This window comes from Bison bison, unplaced genomic scaffold (genome assembly GCF_000754665.1).
Source record: "Bison bison bison isolate TAMUID 2011002044 unplaced genomic scaffold, Bison_UMD1.0 scf7180017864499, whole genome shotgun sequence".
Classification (NCBI taxonomy): domain Eukaryota; kingdom Metazoa; phylum Chordata; class Mammalia; order Artiodactyla; family Bovidae; genus Bison; species Bison bison.
The window spans coordinates 4,843,150-4,854,066 of NW_011495058.1; the positions used below are offsets into that span (position 1 = coordinate 4,843,150).

A 10,917-nucleotide genomic window follows, 5' to 3' on the forward strand; every position below is an offset into this window, starting at 1 on the left:
AGGAGAGTGGAGATGGTGATGATGGTGGGCAGAGATGATGGGGACTGGGTCTGTGGAACTTGGTTGAGGACAACTGCCCTCTTTATGCCGTACTCGGCACTTTGGGACCCCACTTCCTTGGCTCAAGAAAGAAGGCAGGACATGCTACAGGGCTTCCTTTTGACGGATGAGACAGGTGAAGGTGTGAGAGTGCCTCCCATCCCAGCATAGCACTGGGAGGGCCCCAGAGGGCCAGGGCATAGGACCCCTGGGCAAATGCTGGACACCCTGTGAGCTTTAGAGCCCATCCATTGCCCTGGAGGGCAGTGTGAGCCCCATGTGTGTCCAGCTGCAGCCACTGGATGGCTGTGTACACACAGAGGGTGATCCTGGGCCAGCTGCCACATACTCCTGGGGAAACCGTTCCCCAACCTGCCAACCCGAGACCTGCCTTGAGAGTCCCAGGACAGCCAAGATGGGAGCACCCAGGAGAGCCAGAGAGCCGGGACACCAGAAGCCGGGATCCTGGGGGCCATGGCACTGCCAGATGGGGGCAGTGGCCCTGCCTGGGGCATAGAAGAGTTGCTCAGGCAGGAGACCCCCCAACACACACACAATATTCGGGTGTAGCTGTGAGCCTTGATGCTGTGTCCTGTGACCTCTTGATGAACAAGCAGGGGTACAGCTGTGGGGTGAGAGTGGGGGACAGGCTCTGTCTGTGACCTGGGGGACAGGTGGCTTCTTGGGGTTCCTCAGGCAACTCCCCACAGTCCCTAGGCTGCTCAACAAGACCTTTAAGCCAGGGTGCATGGACACCCAGCCTGGGCTCTGGGAAGGGCTGGGCATCCCAGTGGAGTGGGGAGGGGAGGTGGGCTCAGAGCCAGCACCCGGGTTCAAAGCCAGCTCTGAGCTGTCTAGATCCGTGGCCTCGGAAAGGAAGTAGGGGTAATAAAATGCCTGGGTCCCAGGGGATTAAGCAGGCGATACCCTGGGCAGGATCTGGCGCACAGCGCCTGCTCCTGGGGATGTTCGCAGGGGGTCTCTGAGGCAGACCTCTTCCCTGTGACCTAAACCCCACCCATACCCTCCTGGACACACAGCCTTGAGAGTTGAGGGGACTGTGCAGTTAGGAGCACCTCCTCTCAGGGTTGCAGGGTGACTAAATGTGGTGCCTGCAGATACTCACTCAAGGAAGGGGTTTGTACCTATCTTGGAGGATGCTCCCCACGGCCAGAGGGGAGGTCGGCTGGAGGCCCATGTCAGTCTGCGGCCTGCAGTGTTGGTCTGCAACCACGGAACCTTCCAGCCCCTTTCCAAACATGTGCCCACATGGGTCTGGACACAGAGTGAAGCCATTGGGTCACAACCCCTCATGGGTCCAGGCTTACGGCTATGGGTCAGACTACCATGAAGTAAGGAGACGGGATGAAACCCAGCGGGGCCCGAGGGCTGGACCTCTGCAGGATTAGCATCGCTTTTGATAAGAGCCGGTGATGTCGCACAGTCCTGTTTGGGGAAAGATGCCAGGCAGCCCTTGTGTACCTGGCCTTGGGTGTTGGACCCATGCTGTGTGTTGGCTGCCTATGGCTACCATCTAAAAGGTGAGCAGATGCTAACACCTCCCCTTGTGCCAGGGATGTGAGGAAGCTTGTGTAGTATATTCAGCTCAGCGCCTGGCATACTGCAAGGATTTAGTGAATGTTAATGTTACTATTCCTTCTTGGCATGTTTAATGTTTGGAAGTGTGTGTGTGAGAGAGAGAGGGGTCCAAGCTGTAGGCGTGGGCCTCTGAGGACAGCCTGGATGGTTTCACAGAGCATGGGGGCCTCTCCAGGGCTGTGTCCTGTGAGAAGAGCCTTGGGGCAAGGTGCACCCCACCCCATGCCCAGAGCTGCGGAATAGCTTAGCAAACATTGGTGTTTGATTCTCTGTGCTTTGTTGTAGACTTTGTCAGCTCCATTCCTGTGTGACCTTCCGTGGGTTTAAGTTTTAAACAAGGGGGTCTTGGTAAGAGAACTGGCTCCTAAGTAAGGATCTGTACCCATTAAGAATGCTTTGGGCTTCAGGAAATGAAACACCTGACTAACCATGGCCTTAAGTGATGAGTGCTTGCTTCCACAAGCGGCACAGGGAGGTGTGTGGGTCCGGGGCTGACTCAGCATGTCAGTGACGTCATCAGGGCTCGGCTCACTCTGCCTCTCTTCACTGCCATCTATAATATGCTAATAGCCTTTTCTCTTCAGCCTTGTCTCCTCATGGTTCAGGATAGCTGCTACAGTGCTGGTTATCACACTCTTATATAGTTGTGTATACAAAGTTGGCAGGGCACTGACCTTCCCCAGAGGGCCTTCCTCCTGCTAAAAACAGGCTTCCCTTCACCCATCATTGGCCAGAACTGGGCCACATGCCCAACTGTAAACCAAATCACCAGCAAAAACAGGACAGGATAACTGGGCTTGGCTTAGCCCAATCATGGGAAGTTGCCTCAGCCTGGTGAGGGGCTGTCTTCCTTTAAGGTGATTGCCCCCCAGTCTCCCAACAAAATGTGGGCTATCAAAACTGAGGAAGAAGGGGCAAATAGCTATGTAGTCTCCTTATTGGAATTCAGAGCATCTCCACCCCCAAGCTCACATGGTAAACTGCCAACAAAAGAGGCTGAGGTTTTTGAAGAGTGGATCCATGGTTTTTATTCGAGTATCTGCCCTTTCTTTTTTGGTCCGAATATCCAGGTAATAAAAATGGCCTTTTCTGCATGAATACATGCTATTGTGCAAAGAAGGAAGGGCTGCCATACCACTGTCCACATGCAAGGTCAGAGCAGGGTCTCTGTTTTCTGGGGATTCATGGGCATGGGTACTGTGTTTACACCCAACCTCGTGCCAGCACGAAGGGGTGAGTGAGCGGCCACTCCTCCAAAGAGTGTGGGAGGAGACCCTTGCCCAGGCTGTCCATACTCACAGGAATGGTGACATTGAATCTATCTTTTATATATAGGGACCTTTCCTCCCTCTAATGGCCTCAGCAACTTCCAGGCTGTGGACACCATGCTTTAGTCCAACAGACACCTCTAACTAACTGGTGTCACCTCTAACTGGTGCCTTGACTAACACTTAATGAAAATTTGCACCACTGGCCCATTTACTCCCTTAGCATAAACTCCTAGAGGTAGAATGATTGGATCTTTTAGACAATAATGGCCAGCTGCCCATCGCCCTCCAGACAGGCTCTTCCAGCCTGTGTCTCACCCACTCTCCTGGTTAGCACCTCCCTCTTCCCCTGACCTGGATCAGGGGTACAAAGCAGGTGCCTCATCTGCCCTCTGCCCCCCACCCCCAGGCTGCATTTGTTTAGAAGGGGTGTTGGAACTCCACTGTCTTAATTTTCCAACTGCTTTTAACTGCAGTGGTTTGAAATGATGGGTCATCCTGGACTCAGGGTGAGGGGACAAAAGGAGACCCTCAGTGTGGGTGAGAAATACTCACTCCGCAGGTTCCCCCTCCCCAACTCTGCACAGCTCCTCTCCCACCCAACTGCTCTCCACCCCTCCCTGTGCAGGCGGAACAGATCCTGGCAGAGTTCCAGCTGCAGGAGGAGGACTTGAAGAAGGTGATGAGGCGGATGCAGAAGGAGATGGACCGAGGCCTGAGGCTGGAGACCCACAAGGAGGCCAGTGTGAAGATGCTGCCCACCTATGTGCGCTCCACCCCAGAGGGCTCAGGTACCGTGGTCCAGGACAGGGCTGGGATGGAACCCACATGGGAGCCAGCAGGTCCTCAACCAGAGGCAGCTGTCCCCTAGCTCCAGCAGGGAGAAGTTCCCTAGGCCCTTCTTAACAGCCCTGACTGTCCCTAGCAGCCCCAGCATGCTGGGCCCCAGACACTGGCCTGTTCTTACTCTTGGCTCCGTTGGCTCAGCCCTGGGGCCTTCAGGCTCATTCTGACCTCAGAGAAACTGGTTTTTTTTCATTTCACAAGTAGAAAAATGGTTTCCTATAGTCATTTGGGGGACTCTCAGCCCAATCCTGAGTCTGGACATTTTTCCTAGATCTTCGGGTGGGCTCTGGGCTTGGGGGGAGTTCAGTCCAAGGCAAGGAATTCCTGCTGACTTACCCAGTTCACCTTTGACCCTTTCCATAGTTTACTCTGGGGTCCGGTACCAGGGGCCCCTCTGGTGCCCCCACCATGCCTTTACCTCCTCTTCTCTAGTCTCGGGGGTCCTGCCAGGCGGTGCCCATGAGACTGATGTACTTCTGTCTGTGGCTGCAGAAGTTGGGGACTTCCTCTCCCTGGACCTGGGTGGCACCAACTTCCGGGTGATGCTGGTGAAGGTGGGAGAAGGCGAGGCGGGACAGTGGAGTGTGAAGACCACGCACCAGATGTACTCCATCCCCGAGGATGCCATGACGGGTACTGCTGAGATGGTGAGCACCCTGGGCTAGGGAACAAGGGGCTGGGCGGGGGGAGGGAGTGCAGGGACCAGGGTCAAGACCATCCAGGATCTTGGAGCTTGGCTTGGTGTTAGGGCCTACCTGTTCATCAAGGGCAGGTGGCTGTGGGCCCAACTTCAGGGGGCCCTGCTACAGGAAAGGGAAGCAGCTGAGAGGCCCAGGTGGATGGCCGTGGGGCATGGCCCCAGCAAGTCGCACCATTGCCCAGTTTCCCAGAAGGGTCAGAAACATGGTAGGGCAGTCAAGAGAACACTCTGGTCCAACAGGCTCACAGTCCATGAATGCATTCTACTTCCTTCCCATGTGGCATTCCCTCACCCTCCACCAACATAGATGCCAGGGGGCATGACTGCAACGATAATATCTGCCCATGGGGAGGACTCAAGAAGGACCACAGAAGTAGAATGAACCCTAGGGGAGGTGGATGGAGCCAGAGCCAATTTCCTTGAGGCACAGGGTTTTAAGAGCCAATTTCCTTGGAATGCTGCAGGACCGGGCATGCATCCAGGAAGCAGGATAGTGTTGCTGCCTCCCTGGGCCTGGAACCCACTGGGGAGCTTAATCGATCAGCAGGCATTCAGTAACGCCCAGCTCTGTGGACAGGCCTATGTGAGTGGGGTGGTGGCCAGTCCTCGCAGGTCCAGGAGTTGGGTGGCCAGGACACTTGGGAGGCAGCAAAGACACTTTGGGTGTTGAAGCTAGAAACCATAGTTATAGCCAGGGATACACCTCTGTCCAAAGTCTGAGGCTGGATGCTGCTGGGTCCAGCTGGGAGGGCCAGACTGGCAGAGCACAGCTGCGCTGGGGACCATCCCCATTGTCCTGGCATTGCCTGTCCTGAGGACTGCTGTCAGTGGGACTCTGGCATGGGGGTTGTGCACAGGGCTTGCTTGAGTCCCGAAAAGCAGTGGTGATAAGAAGCAGGGGACTGAGCGCAGGTCCAGAGGCCATGTTTCCAGGGGCCTATGGTTCAGCAAGGGCTGAGAAGCACCCTGGCACAAGGCTCGCCTTCTGCAGCTGATGGCCACCTTGGTGTTGTCTTCCAGCTCTTTGACTACATCTCTGAGTGCATCTCTGACTTCCTGGATAAGCATCAGATGAAGCATAAGAAGCTGCCCTTGGGCTTCACCTTCTCCTTTCCCGTGAGGCATGAAGACATTGACAAGGTGGGGCTAGGTGTGAGGTGGGCAGGGGAGGAGGTGGATGGATGGGTGGACAGGCACCCCAGAGAAAAGGGCCCATGAACTCTGCCCTGGGCTGCTTTCAAATGCAGCATCCCACGTTGGGAAAGAGCCTTGGACTCAAACAAGCTCCATCACTTACCTCCTGTGAGACTCTGGGAAATAATCGTAATATTAGCTGATTCTTACTATTTGCCTCAAGCCTCCTTGCAACCCTATGAGGTATGCATAACACCCCCATTACAGAGTAGGAAACTGAGACATAGCAACTTGCCCACAGTGGGAAGTGGCAGCGCTGGGGTTCAAACTCAGGCAGCCAGGCTCCAACACACCAGCGTGTCATCACTACGCTATACCTTCTGTTGGGGAGGTGGCAATGTCCCAGGGCTGCAGCTTTACCCTGCCTTCTGGCAGGTAAGTTAGCCTGTCAGTTATTCATGCCTCCACACATACACACATACATGTAAATTATACACACACACAGACACATGTAAATTATGTGTATATATGTGCATAAGTTATGCATTTGAATCACGTGTTTGCACATAAATTATACATGCATGCACTGCATGTGTTTAAATTACACACATGCACGCACTCATGCTGGATATACATATATAAACATATAAGTTGTACATGCATATTTTTATACATAAATATATTATACAAACATATATACACATGCAGGTCAGTTATATATTTGTATATATCTACACATGTCAATTATACATTCATATATACATGTAAATTATACACATCAAGTATGTGTACATATACACATGTAAATTACATCTGCATATTTACACATGTCAATCATACCTACATGTGTATATGCATGTGATTATATATATATATATATATACACACACATTCACAGATAAATGATACATACTCATCTACACACATTAATTATACAAATGTATATACATGTGTGTGTGAATTATACATACATACATACACACAATTATACATAACACATGAGACCTCTGGGTCAGAGAGAAAGCCAAAGTCAGTACTCCTGGCAGAGGCAGCTGTGGGACCAACATCTTATGTTGGTTTTCCAATCCCTAGTCCCCACTGGACATTGGGGCTGGATGGGACCTTCACACACAAGAGCTGCACACAGGAGGGGAGCCCTGAACTTACATTGACTGTTCCCCTCTGGACCTCCTCCTCACTCAGGGATGATGACTCTAGGCTTAACTATACAGGCATCCTTAAACTGGCTGGAACCTAGCTCTGCAGAAATTTGAGATATAGATAGAGAATTGTCTCCAACACTTTTCAAAGTTATATGGCTGCTTTGAGCCTCAGTTTGCTCAGCTTTAAAGTGGGTGCACATTGTACTTCTCTGGAGATCCAGTGGTTAAGATCCCATTCTTCCAATGCAGGAGGCATAGGTTTGATTCCTGGTCGGGGAACTAAGAACTCACATGCTGAGCCGCGTGGCCAAAAGTTTAAAATAAATAAATAAAGTGGGTGCACATCCCTGTGGTCCGAATTAGTTCCCATACCTTCACACCTACCCCCAGCATCCAGCAGTCACTGAGACCCTCCTCTCCCCTCAGGGCATCCTTCTCAACTGGACCAAGGGCTTCAAGGCCTCGGGAGCAGAAGGCAACAACATTGTGGGGCTCCTGCGAGATGCCATCAAGCGGAGAGGTGTAAGTGGCACCTGCACCTGCCCCTGTGACTGCCCTGGACCCTCCTCCCCCTGCCTTAGGCCAGGATGCTAGTGAGGGCCTGCTGGGTGTCCCCTCAGGAAGGGGTCTCTGCCTCCTGTGCCTGGCTGGAACGGCTCGGAGCCCACTAAGCTAAGACCCCCACCCCCAACCAGCCTTGTCACCACTGTCTCTCCACCTCTTGGCAGGACTTTGAGATGGACGTGGTGGCCATGGTGAATGACACTGTGGCCACGATGATCTCCTGCTACTATGAAGACCGCCGGTGTGAGGTTGGCATGATTGTGGGTAAGGATGCACGCCCTGCCCGATCCAGGGGCCCTAGCCACCCAAAGACAGAGCTGAGGCTTCTCATCTACAGCAGGCTACACAGTGCCTCTGCTCCAGTCACGGCCACCCAAGGTGCTGGAGCCCAGGGTGGTCTTGTGAGCAGCATGGGTGTCCCAAATGCACGTGCTATTTATTGGTAGGAAGCATTTCAACACTCACAAGTCACTGCCTCAGATGGCACACCAGCTGCATGCATGTCCACCTGGCCCGTCAGGATTTAATTAAATCACCTCATGTGGTAAATTGACCAACCTGGACAGATTTGTCCAAGTGGAAGAGGATAAACCTGGGTGGCGTCATCCCTTCCTGGACAGTCTTACCGCACCCCAGGGCAGCTGGCCACCCTGCCGGAAATGAAGGCAGGTACCAGGAAAGGGGACAATGTGGGCCCCAGTGGGCTCTTCCCACCAACCATGGGGCTTTCCCAGAAGTTCCCAAGGCCTTTACAATGTTTACTGCAATGCGTGAACACACAGGCGTGTGGGTATTTCCCTGGACTCTCTGAGCCCTGGTTACCCAGAAAGGCAGCGTTAAGTTTGTTTGCTTCCACGGCCCCTTCAGAGTCAGCCCTGAGGGGTTCTGTATTCATGTTCTTACCATCTCTCTGCAACTGTATGAACATGTCCCAAGGGGCAGCCTGGTCGACTCTGCCTCTCCTCTAGTTTCTCACTTTTCTTCCTTCCACCCTCACCTTCCAGCTGAAAGTTAAGTCCACCCCTAAACAGAAGCCCCAGGGGCCCTGGTTCTCTCGTCCCTGAGAGGAGAGAGAACTGCCTGGGTCAGTTCCCCAGCACACCTCCACCTGGGCTCTGTGGCCGATGGCCTCAGGTTTGCCTCTGGAGCAGAGATGGTAGAGTAGCCAGTGATCACATTCGTCCTGCAACAGTCTTGGTGTCTCTGCTCTGCGGTTAAACACATGTTTATGATAATTACCAACACCTAAAAATTGGGAGAAATCATGTCAAAGTCTGGATTTCTGTATTTTTTCCCCCACAAAATCTTGGAAGGCCCAGCATCACTGGGCCTGGATCCCAGGCAGCTCCACTGCTGGTATGAGGTTGGTATGACTGAGTGGCTGTCCCTCACAGCTTGAGGGGTGTGCAGTCATGTTCAGATTGATGCTCTGCTATCACTATTTTGAAACTCAATTTATGAACAAAGGACTCCATGTTTTCACTTTGCATGGGACCCTGCAGATTATAAATTCCATGGCCAGGCCCACCTGCAGTGACCTGTGTGCTGCTCCCAAGAGCCCACACGCTGCCTCAGTCACCACTGGGTGTGTGCGTGCGTGCTCATCCTCTTAGTCGTGCGACACTATGGACTGTAGCCTGCCAGGTGCCTCTGTCCATGGAATTCTCCAGGCAAAAATACTGGAGTGGGTTGCTATTTCCTCTTCCAAGGGATCCTCCCAACCCAGGAACTGGACCCACACTTCCTGCATCTCCTGCATTGGCAGAGGATTCTTTACCACTGAGCCACCTGGGAAGCCCGACCTCTGGGTGGCCCCCCTCAAAAAAGAACAGAGGCTGAGACAGAGTTCAAATAAATGTTTAGAAAGTGCCAGAAAACAAGAGGGATGCACAGACAAGACAAAATCATAACATTCCACACTCATCTGTAATTGGCAAAGCACTTTAACATATATTCTTTCCCTCACTTCTCTCAACTCCAGGTAACAGGGGGAGTAGGTGTTACCAACCCCTTTTGGGGAAGAAGAACCACCCAGGGAGGTGGGTTTATCTACCTGAGGTCACACAGCAAACCCAGACCTTCCAGCTCCTGGGAGAGCTGGTTTTCCTTTGCTGCAGGGAGATGGAGGGAGTGGTGAGGGTTGAGGGCTCAAAGAAGCTGGGAAGACAGGGCCACACAGGGCTTCCTGCAGGGGCGATGCACCCAGGACAGCTGGCATCCCAGGTGGGATCCGACGATGCCATTTCCCATAGGCACGGGCTGCAACGCTTGCTACATGGAGGAGATGCAGAACGTGGAGCTGGTGGAAGGGGACGAGGGCCGCATGTGTGTCAACACCGAGTGGGGCGCCTTCGGGGACTCAGGCGAGCTGGACGAGTTCCTGCTGGAGTACGACCGCGTGGTGGATGAGAACTCCCTGAACCCCGGCCAGCAGCTGTAAGGACCGCCCCTCCCCCGACCATGCGGCAGATGGGGCCGGCCCGCAGATAATGGGCTTGTTTTTAAACAGTTCTGGGGAAAAGCAAACTGACAATCTCTTCATAAGCTGGCTCGTTTCTTCCTTCAGCTCAGACACGTGTGCCCCTCTGTGAACCGGAAATAATGAGAGATGCCAAGATTAGTCTTTAAAAAGAGGGCCTATGGACAGATGAGCAGGGACTTCCCCCGTTCCAGCAGGTGACCGCTGGCATAGGAAGACTGAGAAGCCCCCAGCAAGGCTGACTGGGCTTAATCAAGAGATCCCCAAAGTATGGCTCTGAACAAGTTACCAGAATGAATTGGAGTAACCTGGAGGATGTTGCAGGTTCAGAGCTTGTCAGGGCTTTCCTTTATCAACTGCCTACTCTGCACCAGGCACCTGAGCTTCTTCTCTGGCTCTCCTAAACCTCGGGGAGGTCGGTAGTATTCAATAAAAGAGGAAAACACTGGAGGCCTACAGACTCTAGGGCTGATGTGCCAACTCGGTGGATTCTAGGCGCACAGGGACCCTAGGAGCCCTAGCACGTGGGCAGAGGCCTGCTCCAGGCTGGCCACTAGCCCCTCTGAGCCTGAGCTTCCCCAACTGTCTCTGGGTGATGAGAAGAGCTCCTATCACATAAATGCGGGGAGATCGAAGTGGGCTCAGCTCAGGGTCCTTCGGGAGGAAGGTCTTAGAGGGACTGAACTGTGGCCCCACCATGGAGCGTTCTCCCAAGGCCCCAAAAGCCCAGGTGGATTAATGCCGAAATGGGCTTGAACCCAGTGCCACAGCGTCCCACATGGCCTCCTTTTGGCTGTGATGGGGCGGTGGCCGATCTCCGTCTGCTCGTGGGGACCTCCCTGCGGGGAATGACTCGGCTGTCCTCCTCTGCCCAGGTACGAGAAACTCATCGGTGGCAAGTACATGGGCGAGCTGGTGCGGCTTGTGCTGCTGAAGCTTGTGGACGAGAATCTGCTCTTCCACGGAGAGGCCTCGGAGCAGCTGCGCACGCGCGGCGCCTTCGAGACACGCTTCGTGTCTCAGGTGGAGAGGTACGCGGGGCGCTCAGGGGATAGGGGTAGGGTACGGGCGGCAGTGTGCACGCAGAGGTTCCAGGACCCTGACGCAGAAGTCGGGGGGGCGGGG

The 10,917-nt window shown here is 53.7% G+C and overlaps 1 protein-coding gene across 1 annotated transcript in view; it reads left to right on the plus strand.

Moving 5' to 3' along the window:
- The window catches only part of GCK (glucokinase (hexokinase 4)), a 36,569-nt gene that overhangs the window by 23,465 nt on the left and 2,187 nt on the right, over window positions 1–10,917 (plus strand). Inside the window, exons 2-8 of the mRNA XM_010829050.1 lie at window positions 3,535–3,697; window positions 4,245–4,399; window positions 5,473–5,592; window positions 7,176–7,271; window positions 7,478–7,577; window positions 9,566–9,749; window positions 10,668–10,823. Coding sequence (XP_010827352.1) covers window positions 3,535–3,697; window positions 4,245–4,399; window positions 5,473–5,592; window positions 7,176–7,271; window positions 7,478–7,577; window positions 9,566–9,749; window positions 10,668–10,823 — 974 coding nt within the window. The remainder of the gene's footprint in view (window positions 1–3,534; window positions 3,698–4,244; window positions 4,400–5,472; window positions 5,593–7,175; window positions 7,272–7,477; window positions 7,578–9,565; window positions 9,750–10,667; window positions 10,824–10,917) is intronic.